This window comes from Pelodiscus sinensis, chromosome 24, assembly GCF_049634645.1.
Source record: "Pelodiscus sinensis isolate JC-2024 chromosome 24, ASM4963464v1, whole genome shotgun sequence".
Taxonomy (NCBI): domain Eukaryota; kingdom Metazoa; phylum Chordata; order Testudines; family Trionychidae; genus Pelodiscus; species Pelodiscus sinensis.
The window spans coordinates 9,294,591-9,314,207 of NC_134734.1; the positions used below are offsets into that span (position 1 = coordinate 9,294,591).

At 50.6% G+C, this 19,617-nt stretch overlaps 1 protein-coding gene across 3 annotated transcripts; it reads right to left on the reverse strand.

Annotated features, from left to right (window-relative positions):
- Positions 1 to 908: 908 nt before the first annotated feature.
- Positions 909 to 18,556, reverse strand: SENP3 (SUMO specific peptidase 3). 3 transcript variants are annotated; one of them, XM_075907059.1, is made up of 12 exons: positions 18,398 to 18,537; positions 8,337 to 8,611; positions 6,264 to 7,156; positions 5,854 to 6,111; positions 5,091 to 5,202; positions 4,773 to 4,920; positions 3,917 to 3,964; positions 3,244 to 3,321; positions 2,974 to 3,111; positions 2,693 to 2,776; positions 2,446 to 2,496; positions 909 to 1,908 (listed from the first exon to the last, which is right to left on the reverse strand). In XM_075907059.1, exons 3-12 carry the CDS (start codon positions 7,141 to 7,143, stop codon positions 1,798 to 1,800), a joined length of 1,908 nt encoding a protein of 635 aa, XP_075763174.1. In that variant the 5' UTR covers positions 7,144 to 7,156; positions 8,337 to 8,611; positions 18,398 to 18,537; the 3' UTR covers positions 909 to 1,797. The 3 variants fall into 3 exon arrangements, 2 of the variants coding, with proteins under 2 accessions (XP_075763174.1, XP_075763173.1); XM_075907058.1 differs by lacking the exon at positions 8,337 to 8,611 and having other exon boundaries at positions 916 to 1,908; positions 18,398 to 18,556; XR_012897405.1 differs by lacking the exon at positions 8,337 to 8,611 and having other exon boundaries at positions 1,820 to 1,908; positions 2,693 to 2,765; positions 18,398 to 18,556.
- Positions 18,557 to 19,617: the final 1,061 nt, after the last annotated feature.

Sequence of the window (19,617 nt, forward strand, 5' to 3'; positions counted from 1 at the left end):
CTGCAACTGGTGTTCTTTGAGATGTTGTTCATGTCCATTCAACATAGGTGTGTGCACCTGCCATATACCAGTGCAGAAGTTTTACCCTAAGCAGTAGCCATAGGGGCTGGGGGTCGTCCCCCCCCCAGAATGGCGTACATATGCCACACTATATAGGACACTCTCCAGCCCCTTCCTCATTCTAGCTTGCTGGAAATCAACAGAGGGGAGGAGGGGAGGAAGTTGAATAGATATGAGCAATACATCTTGAACACCACCAGTTATGGAACACCAGTCTTTCCCAAGAGTGCTTCCTCATATCCATTCACTGTAATGTTTATGGAAGTGGGTAGGAGTTCAGGACATGCAGACTGCTGTACAACCCTGCCGAATGCAGCATCCTCCCTAGCTTGCTGTGTGATGGCACAGTGAGAACTGCAAGTATAGCGATGTGGTCATCAGTGCACTCAGAAAACAACCTGGATTAGGACATGAGTGAGAAATGCTTGTGAAGAAGCTCAAGCTCTAGTAATGGGCCCTGATCTTTCCTCTTAGACTTCCCTCAGAATCTTACCTCTCAATTCCCTCAGTTTGCATACAGTCTGCCTTCTTGAAAGCCACTGTCTTTATTTTGGCAGTTCTTCCTCCTAGTGTTCCTTACAATCATAAATTCACTCATTCGGATAAATTTAGTTAGTTTTAAAACTCTGCTTCTCTTACACCCAGAAGCAGAAGAAACCCAATGTGGCCCCTCATGCTGGGCAAAACAACACTGGCTGCTCTTGGATTCCTTTGTTGTTGATTGTAAGCAGGGGGTCAAGTCTGGGCTGTGCTCAGTGCTGTGCTCAGCATCATGAAGATCTTGATCCCAATTAGAGCTGGGGGGTCCCTGCAGCAGTTGGTCCTAAGGGTGTCCATTCCTCACCCCCAGCACCAATGTTCCCCCCTCATATTTTTCCATCCATTTATAGAATACATTTTGTTCTGTGCACCAAGGCATGTGCAGATGTGCACCACCAGTAGAAAAACATACTGCTAGTTGTCAATGCACTGCTAATCAGCTGGGTGGCCTCCTAGCCGCTCAGCTTAGAGGGAACACTGCCCAGCAGACATTCTGACTTGTTCGGCCTCGTTCTTCTTCCAAAGGAAAATCTGCCCCACTTGTGAGGGGGCACAGGGGAAATGACACTCCCCAGAGACCCATATTTCAAGGCAGGGGGGTTCTCCAAAGAAATGAAGTTTATTGCCCAGAACAATTTGCCATCGCATAATATATATATATATAAAAAAATGTTTGTTTCTCCTCTCACAACCCAGTGTATAAACTTGTGTCCCCCCACCCCCCAACGTACAACTTCACTAACACAAATAACCAACAGGAGAAAAAAGGGTGGAGGTAGAGATTGTCATCTCCCTGCCCCTCCCCCACCCGCTTTGGGTAGAAATGGTTCCCCCCCACACCCTCCCCCCCAAAGCCGGAGTGTCCCCAAAATTCAGGTGTAGAGGGTGTATTTATCATGACCAACCTACCCCCAAAATGTAACAAGGGAAACTGGGTTTAAATATGAAAAAAATATAGAACCAGGAGTGGGGCCACCCCCCTAAAAGTAAAAAAAGTCTCCCAAAAGTCTGGTTGAGGGAGGGGGATTAGCTGTCCTCCCCCCCCCAAGTTTGAAGAGTTCCAATGCTACAGAGTTGGTGCCCATATCCCCGCCCATCCTTCTGGGGTTCAGGGAGCCCCCCCCATGGGCAAGGGGGGGGAGACTGTGTCTGTGTGTCAATCCGGAAGGGAAGAGGTGTGTGGGGAGGGAGGGCGTCTCACACGCTGAGTTTGCAGTGACAAAGCTCCTTGTACATCTGCCGCCGCAACTTCGGCATGTCCTGCTGGGTGAAGGTGAATGCCCGGCCCAGCGCCAGAAACTTGCAGTACTGCGGGGGGATGAGAGGCAAAGAAAGGGTTAACCAGGGGAGCAGAGAAAAGCTTTTCAATACAAGGGATGCTGGCACTAACAAGCCCAGGGAGGGGACTGGCTGATGTGAGGGGAAGGAAGGGAAGGGGAATGGGACAGGTGCCAGCTCCCACTCAGTCTCAGTGCAGGGACTGGTGGAGGTGAGGAGGGGAATGAGGTGTGGGGCCTATCTCCTCTAGGGAGCGCTGGCTCCCATCCAGTCCCAGTGTACGTGAGGTAAGCTTGTCGGGTTCTGGCCCAGTTCCCAGCACCCTGATCACTCAGCGCTAGTCCAGCAGTAGGGGCAGAGCAAGACACTCCCCAGCAGCATGACAGGGAAATGCACTGTGGGATCACAAGGGAGAAAATGCTCATGGTATCCTTGCAACCTCCCCTATGTGGAGACAGTGGGGCAGGAGGAGATGACAGGTCTGGGAAAGGCCAAGTGGCTGTTCATGTTGGAAGGGGAGATCCAGGCCATGGAGGGGCACAGCAAAGAGCCACTGCTCCCACTCACCTGCAGGACAAAGGCTCCACAGTCGCTGTCGTTATTCTGCCTGGCCACGTTCTGGGGGGAGGGGAGGACAGGGTGAGCCCAGGCCCAATGCTGCCTTTCCCACTAGGTCACACAAGGGACAATCCAACCACAGCCACTGGCTTGGAGAGATAGAAACCAGGAGTCCTGGTTTCCAGCCCCTGCTCTAATCCCCTCACCCCCAACTCCCTCCTAGAGTGGGGGAGGGAATCTAGGTGTCTGGACTCACCATCTTAAAGGAGCCCTTCCAGCCGTCTCTGAAGTCTGGCCGATCCTTCTTGTCTGCTTCGGCCTGGAGGTACCTACAGATGTGCTGGGGGTTGGGGGTGGGAAGCAGAGGTGCACAAAGGGGTGAATCAAGGGGGAAAGGCTGATGGGACCTGGGGGTGGATCTGCTAGTGCACACCCCATTCCCTACCCCCTTGTGCCAGCCAGTCCCTGTCCTGGGGGAGGGAGCAGGTGCACCCTAGAGGGAATAGGCCCTGTTTCCCACCCCCTGCATCTGGTTACCTTGGGACAGCGGCGGTTGAGTGTTCGCTGCGAGTCAAAGTAGGTGATGCTCTTCTGCTTCACGTCCACAGAAATGAGGGACCAGTGCACCTCCAGGTGAATGGGGATGAGCAGTAGCTCCTTATTGAAGATATCCACCTGTAGGGGGCACCGCACACTTAGCTTGCTGCCTGCTTTCTGCTCCACAGCGCCCCCTAGTACCTCTATGGGACCATCCCTGCCTGCCAGGGGAGAGCACCCCCTGCTAAGCCCCCTCCCCGGCATACTCACATTTTTGGTCCAACGTTTCACCCCCTCGTACCCCTTGGTTCGTAGCTTATCGTAGAAAAAACTGTTGAAGAAATGGACCTGGGGAGGGAAGGAGCCTCCGCTTAGATACCAATAGTCCTGGGCTGGACTCCTCCACTAGTCCAGATGCAGCGGATCCTCCAGGCTGCTCCAGACTCGCAGCGAATCAGGAGTTCACTACACAGAAGGGGTTCACAACTCTGCACTGAGATTTCCCTGCTGTGAGGTGCAAGAGTGAGATCCATTGTGGGATAGGGGTGACTTGAAGGACAGAGCGGGGGATGGTACCCATGGGTCCTGGCCACCAGCCCCAACCCTGCTCCCAGAGCTGGGGAAAGAACCCAGGAGTCCTGACCCCTTCAACGTCCCACTTTGTAATCTGGGAGTTCTGCCACTCATCAAGTCTGCTGAAGTTGGGGGCTGGACTGATTTACATCAGCTTAAGGTTAGGATGTATGAAGCCTATAGCTGGGCTAGCAGAGCTGCAGATAGGGAGTCAGGTTGTCAGTTCCTAAGAAAGGCAGTTCCTTAGAATGACAACATGCCCTTGGTGAACTGGGGCTGAGCTGCAGGGAACTGGATGCAGTGGGGAAAAGGCATACTAAGAGGACATCAGTTTGAGGGCTGGAAGCATGTAGGGGGCACTATCACTCACCTTCTCTGGCACTGTATCCATGACAAGGTCCCCGTACATGTTCATGACCTGCACACACAGCGGGGAGGAAAAAGAAAGGGTTAGGATTAATGTTCCCTCTAATCTTTTCCATCTATGTGCAGAATAATTTTTGTATGTGCACCATGGCATGAGTGAATGTGCACCACCAGCAGAAACACAAAATCTAGCTGTAGGCACTCTGCTAATCAGCTGAATGGCATCTGAATTTCTCCTGAGCAGCTCCACAAGAACTCAGCTTAAAGGGAACATTGATGAAGGGCACCACAGCTGTCTCTGGACATGAGGCCCATCACTGAGATGCAACCACTTCTGGGGCATGGTGGCTGGTTACACAGGGACCCTTTGCTTGGCACTGAGGGTAATGTAGGCATACCGCTAGTTTGAACTAGGAGGGTAATGTAGGCATACCGCACTTGCAAATGAAGCCCGGGATTTGAATTTCCCGGGCTTCATTTGCATAAGCGGGGAGCCGCCATTTTTAAAACCCCGCTGGTTCGAACCCCGTGCAGCACGGCTACACGGGGCTCGAACTAGGTAGTTCGGACTAGGCTTCCTATTCCAAACTACCGGAATAGGAAGCCTATTCCGAACTGCACGGGGTTCGAACCAGCGGGGTTTTAAAAATGGCGGCTCCCCGCTTATGCAAATGAAGCCCGGGAAATTCAAATCCCGGGCTTCATTTGCAAGTGCGGTATGCCTACATTACCCTGCTAGTTCGAACTAGGAGGGTAGTGTAGACATACCCTGAGATACCCGGGGGCAGGAGGGCCAGTACTGACTGCTAGAGAGGGGCTCCTAGCACAGCATCCCCTTGTAGCCTTGCTGAGCGTCTCACCTGGTCATTTAGCCAGTTGGGGCCATAGAGCGTCTGGAGGTCGTCCATGGTCAGCACGTGGCGCTTATAATTCACCCGGAAGCCCCTCACCATGGCATTGCCTGGCATACGCTGGTATGACTGGATTAGCTGCTGAACCGTGCCCTTCCTGCAGAGGGAGGAGAGGGGAATGAGGAAGACAGGAGCATGGAACCCAGGAGTACTGGCTAACATCCCCCACTCCTTTAACTGTTAGCCCCCATTCACTTCCCAGAGCTGAGGAGAGAGTCCCAGTGCCCTGGCTCTCAGCCTCTGCCCACTCTAATCCCTCTCGGGTACCTCTGTGGTGTGGAGAACTCCTGCTGGAAAATGTCTTCTAGCTTCTCCACCACCTCGTCTGTGCTGACGGGGATGAGACTGCCATAGGCCTGAAGGAACTCATCTAGAATGCCTGTAGGTGGTGAGCAGCAAGATAGAATAGCTGAGGTGACAGTGCTGGGGCTGAGATGCAGCCACCTCTGGGATGGGGTGGCTAGTTACATGGGGACACCTCACCCAGCACTTAGATGCATCCACTTCTGGGGTTGGGCAACTGGTTACATGGGGACCCCTTGCCAAGCATTGAAATGCAGCCACCTCTGGGGGTAGAGTGGCTGTTCAGACAGTTATCCCTCCCCAAGACACTGTGCTTCCTTTCAGCTTGCATACAAAAAGCCAGAACGTGTACGTTATTGATGCTCATAACACACCCTCATCATGGCATCCAGTGACGTTAGAATCTGCCTGAGTTTGCAGGAATGGGATGTTCACTCTGAAATCCAGTGGCGATGCCAAAGTATTTCTGTGTCTTCACTGAGCATGGCTAGGGTCACAGCAGGGAATTACTCGGGTATGAAAGGGGAGGAACCCAGAATGGCCTGCTCTAGCTCCACCCCTTTACTTCGCCAGGCTGCTAAACTATGTCTGACAACTTGTGGCAGGAGGCCAGTGCTACACCCACGTTCTCCTGTGCTAGCCCCTCACTTTCTGAGCCCCATCACCTTCTGCTCCCTATATTACGGGGGTCCAGCAAGGGGGAGCACTCACTCTTCAGCCTGCTTACTCTGTACAAAAGTGACATGTTCCTCCCGCAACGGGCTGTGTTGAGCTGCCTTCTCTCCTGGGATCGCCTCTCTCTGGGGGACTCCGGGCCCATCCTTGTCCCGGGGGGTCCGGAAGAACTCCTCGACCATGTGGGCCCCACCAATGCTGCAGACGTTACTGATGACGATGCTAGGGTCTGAGGAGGCAGCGGCCAAGGCTCCGAGGTTGCCATCGGGAGCCAGGGAAGCAAAGCCGTTGGGTAGGGCACTTGCAGGGCCTGAGGGAGGGGAAGAGGAGACATAGGCACCGTTACATGGAGGGAGAGGATGGGTGTAGGGAGTTCCCTATGTGTCAAATTCCACTCCTCCCCAAAGCAGCCTGGAGCCCCCACAACCAACGACACCCCTCCCCCCCCCCCCCCCCAGTTACCTGGATCCATGTCCAGCATCGGCTGTGCCTCTCTCCTGCTCCCAGGGGATGACAGCTCAGCTGGGAGCCGAGCGCCATCCTCCCCTGGCACCTCCATGCCAGCTTCCTTCTCAAAGGCCACCCGCTGCAGCTGGGTGTACTGTGGGTATGAGGTGGTACCAGGCTCTTCACCCATGAGCGCCCCCAGCAGACTGAGCCGGGGGGGTGAGGGGGCAAAGGCCCCGCCCAGGTGGTAGTTCAGTCGGGGTGAGGAGCGGGGCTGGAAGTGCAAGGGACGGGGCCCCAGCTTGCCCCTGCCTTGGCAGTCCTCCTCCTCCAGAGGGCAGCTTTTCAGGTCGTAGTCAGGCTGTGAGCCAGGGGAGAGGGAAAAGGAGGAGCGAGTCCGCTTGGTGCTGCCCCGCCGGCGTCCCCTGCAGGCCAGCTTGCCCCACAGCTTCCAGGGAAAGGCCAGAGAGGAGCATTTGGAATACAGCAGCATGCGGAAGGCCCGCCGGGCTCGCTGGCGCCGACGCAACTGACAGCGCCGTCTGGTGGCCGCCAGGGGCAGCAGCCGCCCCTCAGCCCCACTGGGAAAGGGCCAGTCCGGGCCTCTGCTCCTGGCCACCTTCTCTCCCGTGGTTTTGCTCCGGGCCCAGCCCGACATGCGAGGCAAGTCCCAGTCATCAGTGTCGCCATCCTCTTCCTCGCTGTCAAAGCCCGGGGGTTGCTCTTTGGTGTAGGCCAGCCGCCGCCCACCTTCAAAGCAGCCGCCATGCTTGGGGGTTGGGGGTTCAGGCTCCTCCCAGTCCTGGGATGCCAGGTGCAGCCTCTCTCGCTTGGGGGGCTCACAGAGCCCATGGTTTGGACCCCACATCTTCTTAGCCTGGATGTTTTCCTTCATGGCTCCGATGTGCCTATGGGGGAGGGGGACAGAGGTCAGGCTACCGTCCTTCTGCTTTACCAGATGTCAGGAAGACCCTCAATTCATTGCATCACCCCTTGTCTGAGCCTCAGTTTCTCCTGTGCTCCTGCTCTACTAGCTACTGGGAGAGAAAGGGAGGCAACACTGCCAAGAATAGGAGAATCACCACCAGGTCTGTGCTGTACCCTGCATAACAGAGGACCCCAATCACAGCTGGGGTCTGCCCAGGACCTGAAACAATGTGGGGGCCCCCTCCAGTCTCGGATGGGCTGCCCAACCCAGTGAACGTACCCAAATCGCTATCTACACAGACCCAACCCAAATCTATCCAGGGCATCTGGGTCAATTGCGGGGGGGTATCCAAATTCTGGATTGGAGGGAACCTCGATGCTGGGGGACCTTAATGCTGGTCATATGGGGCCCATGCAGCACTCAGCATAAGTCCTCCTCTCAGAAAATTCTAGCACTATGAGAATGGACGCTCTTGAATCAATTTGGGGCTAGTTTGGCTGAATTTATTTTGCTCTCGGACAGGGATCTATTGATTCCAGACCAATTCGGGAGCCTCCACACTGAATGGGAGGAGGAAAATGCAACTATTGAATACAGGTGGCCAATTTGGAAAACGACTTGGCCACTGGCACTGGCTGGGTTACTGTAGCCATACTGGTCCCAGGTTATGAAAGAGACAGACACCAGTTGCTGAGAGAAACGAGCACCCGTCTATACTGAAAAGCCCATCTTTCACCAGCAGCAGCTGGTCTAATAAAAGATGTTGTCTCGCTCCCCCCCAGTCTCAATACTGAATCACAATACGTGTGTCTGACAAAGTTCTATGAATCCTGTGCCCCACTGTAGTGTGCACAATTGAAGGATGTCAATTCATCAGTGCTCTGTCAGAGAACAGTTGTGCGAATGATTAAAAAAAACCCGTCTTAGACCAAGAGACTCAAAGATCTTGAGCTATTTAGCTTGACAAAGAGAAGATCAAAGGGAGATTCGATCACCATCTGTAAATATCTACACGGGGAACAAATATTCCCTAACTGGATCTTTAATCAGCAGAGGTCTAACACCGTCCAATAGCTGGTAGTTGATGCTAGAGAAATTCAGATGGGAAAAAAGGCGTACATTTGCAACAATGAGAGTAATTAATCACTAGAACAACTGACCAAAGGTCCTGGTGGATTGTCCATCACCGACAACATTTAAATCAAGGTCCAATGTTTCTCTAACAAATCTGCTCCAGGAATTAGTGCAGGGAAGGTCTCTGGACTGCGTTATGCAGGTGGTCAGACTAGATGATCATACTGGCAAGTCCTGGTCTTGGAATCTCTGAATGTATGCTGGAAATTCAGAGGTTTCTAACCATAGGATGAGTGAGATCCTGGAGCAGTCTCCCAATGAAGAGGGGGAGAGCAGGAACCTAAATGGTCTGAAGATGGTGCTTCATCAATTTAGGACAGGGTAGATAAAAATCAGTGATTAAAAAAAAATAAAAAATCTGATTTTTAATTTCAGTCACATTTTTTTTAATCGATACAATATTAAATTTCCCATTTAAAAGTAACAGTTACAGTTACATTTGATCACAAACATGCTACACCTACGCTTACAATCTCATAAAAATTACTGGCTCTAGTCTGTCCAGCCTAACAACCAGCTCTTGCTTCTTGAAAGTTCTGGGCTTTCAATTTTTGTTTCTCAGCAAATTAACATGTGCAAAGACAGACACAGACTAGATAGGGTTTTGTTCTGCGCTTATGTGGTGGCAGACCTGGAGCAAACATGGCAAAGCAGTTAGTTAAGACATTGTAAAAAGACAGACACACAATATATAGGAAAGTATTTGAGGCAGCATAGAAAGGAACAGTGGAGTGTACTGGAAAGAAATAGGGGAGACATTCAGCTCTCACACAGCTTCCTATGTTCCCCATCTCTTTTACTGCAGATAAACTCATGGGCGCAAGAGACCTCCCCCGCCACTGTCTGGGAATATTTTGAAGAAATTCATTCCCTGGGCAAAAAAGGAAAATGTGCCAAGTGTAAGCAGTGTAAGAAGATGATGCAGGGCCTAGCTGCAAGAATGGATCATAAAGAAAGCTGCTTATAGGGAGAAAATGATGAGGATATGGTTGAAGAACAATGTGGATCAACTTTGCAATACATCATTGCTCAAGACTCACTGTGATTTAACAACATTCTTAAGCTGTTGGCTACGTTGGATGTCGCTAGAAAAAACAAGTACAGCTAATGCTTATGGCTTGTTTAAATAGTTAACTGGGTTTATAATCTATCACCCAAATATACAGTACAGAAAACTGCAGTAAGAGAAATCTAGAGTTGCCAGAGTGTCGTTTTCTTATTTTATATGATACTAGAAGACTTACACGGCGTTGCCTGGGTCTGGCCTGGGGGGTAGCAGGAGAGGCCATGCAGGCTGCCAGCAGGCACTCCCTAGGCCCAGCCTGGGAGGAGGCATGCAGGCTGGCCCCCTGCGGCATTCCCTGGGCACAGGGGCAGGAGCTGTGCAGGCCAGCTCCCATGATCTGGTGGTGTTGGGGGGGAGGCAACCTGTGGCTCCTATTGGGGGTGGGGCTACACTGCCTGGTCCCGGCAGTGCTCCCAGGAGGAGGAGCTGTGGCAGTGGCACCGTGGCAATGGGGCTGGCAGAACTTTCCCCCTCTCCCTATCCCTCCGTCTGATCCTCCACTGAGAGGGAGGGGTTTGGTGCAGAGGTGCCACAGCAAGATGATGAACCCCGTCCACTGCTGGCCACTCCCTTCCTGGCGCAGCTGCCCCAGTGGTCACTCTGTGGTACCACTGTCCCCCATGCTCACTTTTCCCAGTGGCGACTCTGATCAGCCCCCTCCCTTTCCATTAGGGTTGCCAAGTGTCCGGTATTGAACTGGATAGTCCGTTATTTTTGCCTCCTGTCTGGTAAAAAAAATTCAGAAAATACTGGACACATAAAATGTCTGGTACTTTATGATTTTTCTTCCTGGCCAGAAGACAAAAATCCCGGGCTGTCTGGCTCAATACCGAGGCAGCCTGGCAACCCTAGTGCTTACTGGGTTCTGCAGGGGAGCTGTTCAGCCTGGCGCAGGGAGGCAAGATGGCGGGCGGCTGCCAGCAGCCTGTTAGAGCCAAAAAACCTCACCACATGTTTTTTAAAGGGAGCAGGTTTTTTTTTTTTTTCTGAAACCATCTGGCAACCCTACTTTCCATATTACTGAAAACAGTTGAATTCCAGGCATATCCCATTTTGCTGGTACACCAAAACCCCAAACTTGCTTTAAGTTAGGATAGGAGGAAGCTGCCTACCAAACTTGGTGCTCCTACCTGTTATCATTTAGGAGGAGTTCTTGAACAAACTGACTCACAGACAAGGCACAAATCTCTACAATTAAGATGGATGGGACGGGATGCCTCTTATTTTGGAACATCATGGCCACAGACCATAATGGTGATGCCATAAATCTATTTCCTAATTTACTTCAGCATAACTGAGCTTTCCCAAAGGAACCCCAACTTATACTTGTTTTCAATGGGCCTTACTCCAAAATTAAGTGCATTCTAAGCACAATCAGTCTTAGTTTTGGTAACTTGGAATCAGATCTGCATCAAAATGATACTGGGAGTGGAGGAGAGGAGGGGAGAGCTAGTGATAAAAGTTTTCAAAACACTGTACATTTAGGACATGTCTACACTAGGAAATTATTTCAAACTAAATTTGATTTAACTCCCAATTTTACAAAATCGAAATAGCATGTCCCCACTACAGGGAAGTCTGGAAATTAATCCGAGGCAGGCTCCATTAACCTCTACTTAGAGCCCCAGAAAGCACTGGACAGTAATTAGTTTGAATTACTCTGGGGAGTAGTTATTTCGAAATAGCAGCACCAGAGCATCCACATTAACGCTATTTCAAAAGAACTATTTTGAAATTAGCAGTATTCCCCAAGGAAAGCAGAAGTTCAGATTTTAAAATAGGTAGCCCGTTATTTCAAAATAACAGGTTTAGTAATGTTATAAAAAATTCGACCTAAAGGAACAGCCAGGAGGTGGGGCCTGAACGAGCGTACACCTCTGACATTGGGAAAGGGCGCCGGATTCAAAAGGAGGAAAGCGGAGGACAGACAGAGGAGGTGGAGGACTGCGAGAGAGATAGTGAGAGACACGCAGCAGGAGGAGGAGAAGAGAAACAGAGTGAGAGGCAGTAGGGGAAGAAGAGAAAGAAGGAGAGAGAGGCAGGAGATGGACGAGAGCTAAGAGAGAGAGAAGGCGAGGCAGTAGGAGGAGAAGAGTGAGAGGCCATTTGCTCCACTTGCTCCCGCGCAGTGGCACAGCTGAGCGGCGCAGAAGTCAGCTGAGCACCATGGCAGGAGGCGAAGGGGGGCAGGGTGGTGACATACACGCCCGGGGGCAGGGTCTGGACGAGTGTGCATCCCCAATGGAGTCAGAAGGAGGAGGAGAAGAGAAAGGGAGAGTGAGAGGCAGGAGGGGGAGAAGAGAAAGAGAGAGACGGAGACAGAAGCAGAAGGCGGAGGAGAGCTGAGAGAGAGAGAGAGAGACGGAGCGAGAGTCCAAAGGCTCAGGAGAGAAAACCAGTGTGGTGGAGAGACCTGAAAATCCCATCTTATAATGGGCTAATTGGGTAGTGTCTGATAGAGTTAATAAAATTTGAAAATGGGGAAAAAAAAAAAAAAGAGTTTAAGGCCAGCCGTCAGCCAGCAACTCAGGAAACCGTTGCAATTGCAAATGTGAAATGTTTATGGAACATTTAAGATTTAATTTAATAAAATGTAAGAACTAATGTGTTCATGTGTATATGATTGAGGTCTTACCATTCCTAATGTAATGCTGCTGCATGAGTATTATGTGCTATTTCCTAAATTAATAAAAATCAAGTTATCTAAAAAAAAAAAAAAAAAAAAAAAATCACACAACATATACCCTCTTAGATAGTGTAGAATGCTGTACTGAGCTGTAAATTAACATGTTTTAGTAACCACATTTGCACCATTGTGTGAAGAAATATGTGTAGTAGTATCAGTGGGAAATTTGATTTAAATCAATGATTTTTTTTTCGTGATTTAAATCACACTGATTTAAATCAATCCACCCTGATTTAGAACAGGATTATCTGACGCATAGGAGATCTAGTCTTGATGGTGTAAGAGGTCCATTCCAGTTCTGTTAGACACCTGTGCAATGCTGGAATTTCCAGACCATAGCCCACCAGCATCAGACATTTCCCACAAACATGAAAAAACCCTACAGATAAATTACCCCCTACAAAGTCTATCTTGATTTCTGATAAGTAGAAATTAGCTTAAATCTCTGAAGCATGAGGTAGATTTAACTGCTCTTCCAAAACTCATTTGCATTCACTAGTCTAACTCTGGATAGTCTGATCATCCACAAAGTTGACAAATTCTTCGTTGAATCTTGTTACATTGTTGGCCTCAATTAACGTCCTGTAGCAGAGAGTTCCACCAGTTAACCAGGGTTAGACAATATGTGCGAAAGAACTTTCTTTGATAAGTTTTAAATTCGTCACCTTTTCATTTCATTGATTGTTCCCTTGTTACTGTATCAACAAAATTAAACAGAAGTTCACAATTTATCTTCTTTATTCCAATGTTTTTAGGCATTGCAGAATTTGATTTGATATTTTATATAATTGATGGATAATACTAAAGTGTATTTTAAGCCCCTGCCCTGATTTTTATCTATCTGATTTTTCATAATGCATAAGATTATGAGTTAAAAGTTTTTCTGATATGTATCTATTTCAATTTTCACAGCTGGAGTGGCTCAAACAATATTTTAGTGACAGTAAATGCTGAGATTCAAAGGCTAAAGACTTACAACTGCTTCAAACAGACTGTCAAGACCACATCTCAAAACTAATTTAAGGATATTTCCCTTGTCTAATTCTACTTGTCAAGCGGCATTTTTCTCTCTTTGCCTATCCATAAATTTCTATTATGATCAATGGAAATATTTTCTGATAGGTTTTTGTGAGTACTGTGAAATTGACTTTGACCTTAGGTTCTTACTATGTTTAAATCTCAGCTCTTACTACATTTAAACTTCAGAGCTGCAGCAGGGGGTAGTGCCTTCCCTTATCGACTAGTTGTGTAGTCGACACAAATTGTATTGACTACATGATTACCCAGTTACCTGCCTTTTACATCCTTAATCACTATCCCTCTTATTTATCTCCTAAGATTCTTTTTTAGAAGGTTGTTTGATTACAGTTCTGCGGAGAAAATTCCAAGTACTAAATTCTTTAACATAGCAAGGAAAGGCAGATCAAAATTTAATGGCTGGAAGTTGAAGTCAAATTCCAATACAGTAACAATAAGGGGGAGTTGCCTTTGGGAGTTTATCCTACTGAACTCTTCCAAGACAGACTTGATACCTTTTTGGAAGACGTTGTATAGTCCAACACAAGTTAGCAGGTAACACTTAATGGTGATATGCAGGCCAGACTCCTTAGATAATCTGATGTTCCTTCTGGGCTTGAAATCTAATTGTACAAGCACCTTTCTACCAATATATTTGTGTCCACACTAAGGATGTTTAGCGGGTATTTCACTAATTGAATAGTCAATGCATTTTTGCATCGACTACTTGATAGGGCAGTGCTGTGGTTTCAAAGGGGCAGTGCTGCGCAGAGCCCAAGATCAGCTGGGGACTCCCCAGCTGACCCCGAGCTCCATGCGGCGCTGCCGCTTTGAAAGGCTGCTGTGGCATTTCAAAGGGACAGCACCACACAGCTGATCCTAGGTTTAGCGCCACACAAAGCCTGGGGACAGCTGGGGACTCCAGCTTACCCCAGGTTCCGTGGTGAGCTGCCCCTTAGAAACACCATTGCGGCATTTAAAAGCATCAGTGCCGCACGGAACCCAGACTCCCCGTGGCGCTGCTGTTTGAAGTACAATCCCTGTTCCCCTACCTTGCTGCCTCTATCTGATAGAGGCAGCAAGGGGAGGGGGGAGCAACTAGTCAACTATCCTGTTAACTATCCAATAAGCATTTGCTTATCAGATAGTTGACTAGTCCTTAACATCCATAGTCCACACTAAAGGACAGGTCTATATTGTTTCAAATCAGTATAACTCCATTGCTCAGGCATGTGAAAAATCCACCACACTGAGTGACGCAGTTATACCGACCTCATCCACGGGTGTTGGCAGTGCTAATTCCAATTCTAGTCATCAAGTAGTTCTCCTGTCCACTCTTGCAGAGGTAGAATAACTACACCGATGGGATAGTTTATCCGGTGGGCATGACAGTGTCTTAATTGAATGCACAATGGTCGTACTAGTGTGGCTCTGTACACGTGGCCAAGCCTTGAGGCTACATCTGCATTACAAACATCTGCCAGTTCAGCTTTGTTGGTCAAGGGTATGAAGAGATGCGATACATGACAGACCCAGCTGTGTGGGCAGAAACCCCTAATACAGTGGTGGGAAAAGGGCCTCCGCCAGCCGGATATGGCCCGCCAAGGAGTAGATTCAGGCCACAGAGGCCCTGCTACTCCCCTGCCCCCAGACCAATTAGGGCGTGGGAGTGCACAAAGCCTTCTACACTCTGCCCCCGCACTGCAAGCAGCGTGTAGTGATTGAAAGCGCCGCATGGTCCTGGCAGGGCGGGAGGAAACTTCATGTGCTCCCCCAACCCCAGGCCTGAATTGGAAACACGTGAAGCCTCCTCCCACCCTGCCAGGAGCACACAGCGCTATGAAGTGCCGTGCGCTGCTTGCAGGGTGGTGATAGAGTACAGAAGGCTTCTATTGCTCCCCTGCCCCCAAGCCGTAATTGGCTTAAGGGAAGGGGAACGAGGGAAATCTCCTCCCACACCAGGGGCATGGGCACCTTGGGAGAACTTGGGGTGGGGCAAAGGCACTCCCTCACCTCCAGACCAATCATTGTCTGAGGTGGAGAACCCAGAAATATCTTGCCCCTCCCCCCTTCTGCTCGATGCCCTGCCCCTTCCTGTGCAGCTGGGGCCACTTCAAAAATTTTCGAAGTGGCCCCCCGTCAAAAAATTATTGCCCACCCCTGCCCTAATCAGTGCTCCCTGTGAGCTGAGTGTTTGGGCAGCAATCTGCATGTTTCGATGCACATAAAATTTATTCAAGACATAGATGGAAAAAATTAGAGGGAACATCGCCTAGCATACAGGCAACCACATTGGGAGAGCTATCCTATTACCAGTATAACTTGTCTCACTCTTAGAGGGGTGATTTTAATATACAGAATAACTCCCATTCCTCTGAAACCCTTTAGCCAAACCTCTGCATTACCCAAATTCCCCGCAATGTTAACCGACAATGAAGGGATCTGAATAACACTGAGATTTGGATAATAAAAGTAGAGACCCCTGGGCAGGCCTGAGAAGATGAGAACTCCCACTCTAGATTCAATTTTCTTACCCAAATAAATTCTGGGTCCCTCATGCATTTCAGAAAATTGGGAGTGTATTTGTACTATACCAGTATAAAGTGGGGCTTTACCCAAAGAGTGGCATCCACCCCAGCAGCACTTTGCTAGTTTTCCTACCGGGGAAAAGCATGCCTAATGTAGACATGATCCGCCACTGAAACAGGAGGATTTCGATTGGTAGGCACAGCAAAAATGTGATCTCCCTGGCACGGAGGAAAGAGGCAATGGGGGACACACAGAGTCACTGGCATGGAGGAGACTGGGGGCAGCCTGACATGGGAAATGGCAGAATGGAGAGGGCAATGGAGGATTCCTTGTTATGAAGGGAGGAGGGAACTGGGGTGCACAGAGCCATTAGCATAATGAATAAAAATGGGGTGCACAGAACCTCTGGCATAAGAGAAAGTGAAGGTCTCCAGTACAGAGGGAGGAAGAGTAGAGAAATCCGATCGCCTAGAGTGGGAGAATATTAGGGTTCCTGCCATGGAGGAAGCAGGCATTGAAAAAGACAGAGAGCCCCTTGCATGGGAGAGAATGGAGTAAGGATACAGACAGAGCCCTTGGTATGGGTAAGATCCAAAAGAGCTGCAGCAGGAGCGCTGAAATAAAGGAGGATGGGAGGATGGTCTCAGGGAACTTGTCCAGGACATGGAATGGTAGGAAGCAAAGAGCTGATGATGTGCACAATGAGCTTGACTAATCAAGCTATGGCATGTGTGTGCACTAGGGATATAAAAGTGTAGTTGATTAACCAATAAGCAAAAACTTAAAGGTTAATGCTATAGACTACACATATTCCCCGCATTCCCCACTTGCCTGTACATTTTTTTAGCAGTCTGGCCAGCAGCCCAGTTCAGTCCTGGCTTGCGACAGGTCTGGGACCTACCCCCACTGCAGCTCTGCATTTAAAGTGTATTAGGAACTGGGCAGTCAGGCAGGCCAGTTCAGTTTCGGCTCACACCGGGTCCGGGGCTCAGACAATGAGGAACTGCTGCCACCTCACGCCACTGCCTCTATCACAGGCAGACATCCAGAAGGGGAGCTGGTTTTTAAACTGTCTCTACTTGCGGACCAGCTCCCACCTGGCACCCCACACTGTTGTCTCTGATACAGCAGCAGCAATGTGGAGTGGCAAGGGTCTTCTGGAGAGCAAGGCTGGAGTGCACTGGCTGCCAGCCCTGGCCCCAGGGACTACAGATAGTTGACTGACTAAGAATTCATGAGGTTACTCAACTATTCAATTAACCGATATTTAACATTCCTAACATGAACTTTAGGGTCCTGGGAATGGACTGGGATGCCAGTGTGCTAGGCACCATACAAACCCAGAACAAAGACGGGGCAGATATGGGCACAGAACAGTAGGAGAGCATAAGGAAATGAGGGGTCTGCACCAGACAGTGGAATAGGAACACTAGTGGCCTCACTAATAAAATTCCAATGGGCAGCATAGCTCAGGAAACTTTGAAGGAGGACTGAGAGGTGGCTGTGCACATATTCAGGGAGAGCAGTAGAAGCCGGTATCATAAGCTCATCTGAAATAGGAGGTGCTTTCTCAATAGCTAGGTGTAGTAAGGATAGAGTGGGAAGTACCAGGACCAATGTTTCCTATAGGCTGAGCACTTAGGCGGCCACCTAGGAGAGATTCAAATGCTTCCCAGTGGATTAGCAAGCACCCACAGCCAGTAGCATGTGTATCTACTTGTGGTGCACATCTACACATGCCCCAGTGCATATAAAATTTATTCCACACACGGATGGGGAAAATTAGAGGGAACATTGGCCGGGACAGCTAAGACAAGCAGGCAATAGAGATAGGAAGATGCAAATAAATGGGGTGGCACAGGGAAAGCCTGCGAACTTTGCAGACATGTTCTGAATGTAGATGGGTGGGGCAAGAGCATATCTGTAGAACCTGAGAGAAGACCACACTGACCAAATTCACACACGGCCTATAGACGGAAGGCCTGAGACAGAGCATAACCACTGAACACTGGGGTGTTTTAAGTAAATCCACATCAGAGCAACAAGCCCCTGACAGCAGTGACAGGATCTCTGGCATCTCCCCCAGTGATCGGGGGAAGGAGTGAATCCAGGGGCCATGCCTCTTGCTCCCCTAGTCACAGTGATAAGAAAGGGAGGTCCCCAGCTCCCCAGTGCACAGAGGGTGAGGTGTTGGGCACTTTAGGGTGCACAAGGTGGGGCTGCTGCTCTCAGGGCCACCCCTGCCAGTCCCACCTGTGGGTGGGGGGAGGAAGGCCAGTAGGGAAAGTGCTTTGGAACCAGTGCAACCCTCCATGGGGTGTGGTGTGTGGGGAGTTCTGCCCTGAGATCCCATCAGCCCGCACACCAGGGGCCTGGAGAAGATCAAAGGCAGAAAGGGAGGATGACAAAGACTCTAACATCTCCCGGGGGGGGAGCGGAGGCTGGGAAACTACTCCCCCCAAACACTCTGGGACCCCCTGCCTTGCCCAGGTTTTGCAGGGACAGAGATGGGGGAAGGCGCTATGAAGCAAGCGGACCCATGTGGGAGCAGAGGGGCGAGGGTGGGAGCAGGGCAGCGGAATGGCGGGCGAGGTGCTGAATGGGAATAGAGGGGGGGCGGCAGCGGGGCTGGAAGGGGGTGCAGGGGAGAAGCGGACCGCGGAGAGAACAGGGCGACGGAGGGGATGGCAGGGGAGAAGAAGGGGGACCGGACCGTGGTGGGAACAGGAAGGTGTGGGAGGGCGGATCTCGGTGGGAACAGGGCGGCAGGAGCAGAGCCGGTCACTCACCCCCCCGCGGAGAGCGGGGCCTCGCTCCGGCTCCCTGTGCCGCCGCCACCACCGCCTGCCAGGAGTTGCCGGCGCCGCCCAATGGCGTCATCAACCCGCGTCCGAAAGGGGGCGCGCGCGCCGCGTCACCTCAATCCCGCCTCCCCCCGCGCGACACAGAGCAGCCTTTTCGACGTCATCTTCTTCCCGGAGCGTCATCGCGTTGTTCCCGCCTCCTCCGCCTCTCCGTGGGCGGGGCCGCCTCGTTCCTGAGGCGGTTACGTCATGACGGCGGCGCGCGACACTCGGAGGAGGCGGGGCCTGTTGCTCGCTGTGATTGGAGGGGGCTGCAAGAGAGGGAGCCTGTAGAGCCACGGGGCATCATGGGAGCAGACCGCCTCGGGGTACTGTGGGATACGTGGTCACCCTACCATAGTATGGGAATCTGCCTCATGGCCTTGTGGGATAGGACATTATGGGATAGGTGGCTGCCCCCAGAGCATTGTGGGTCATGCAGTCACCCCAGGGTAAATTGTTGGGTAAGTGGCTGCCCCAGGGCATTGGAGGTTGCCCCAGAGCGTTGTGGGACTGGTGATCATTCCATGTGGCCCAGGGCATAGTGAGACTGGCGGTCCCCCTTCAGCATTGTGGGACAGGGGGCTGCCCTCTGCCCAATAGGAGGGCCACCTTGGGACTTGGGGAGCTGGCAGAGCCCTGAAAATTGTGCTGGCCAGACAGCCCCACAGGTGCTTTGGAGAGTTGTCAACTAATAGCAACAGATGTGCTCACTTGCTGAGGTGGAAAAGGATGACTGAATGACTCCCTGCTGGAACCTCACTCACTCCTGATGCAACACCAGCCACTACCCCAGCCCAGCCCTTGACTGTAGTAAGGCTTGGAGATAATTAGAATGTCTCTGCGTCCACTACCTATTGAAGCTAGGAATCAACCATCCACCCCACTGGACAAAACCACATTTGATCGAATAAGAGGCAACACAAGCTTTGGGAAAGGAAATCATGCTTTGCTGCTCTATTAGAATTCTTTGAGAGGGTCAAACAAACACATGGACAAGGGCAATCCAGTGCATTTAGGGTACTTGGACTTTGAGAGAGCCTTTCACAGGATCCCTCACCAAAGGCTCTTAAGCAAAGCAAGCAGGCATGGGACAAGAGGGAAGGTCTTCTCATGCATCCTTAAAAACACAGGAAACAAAAGGTAGTCCTAGAATCAGCTCCTCC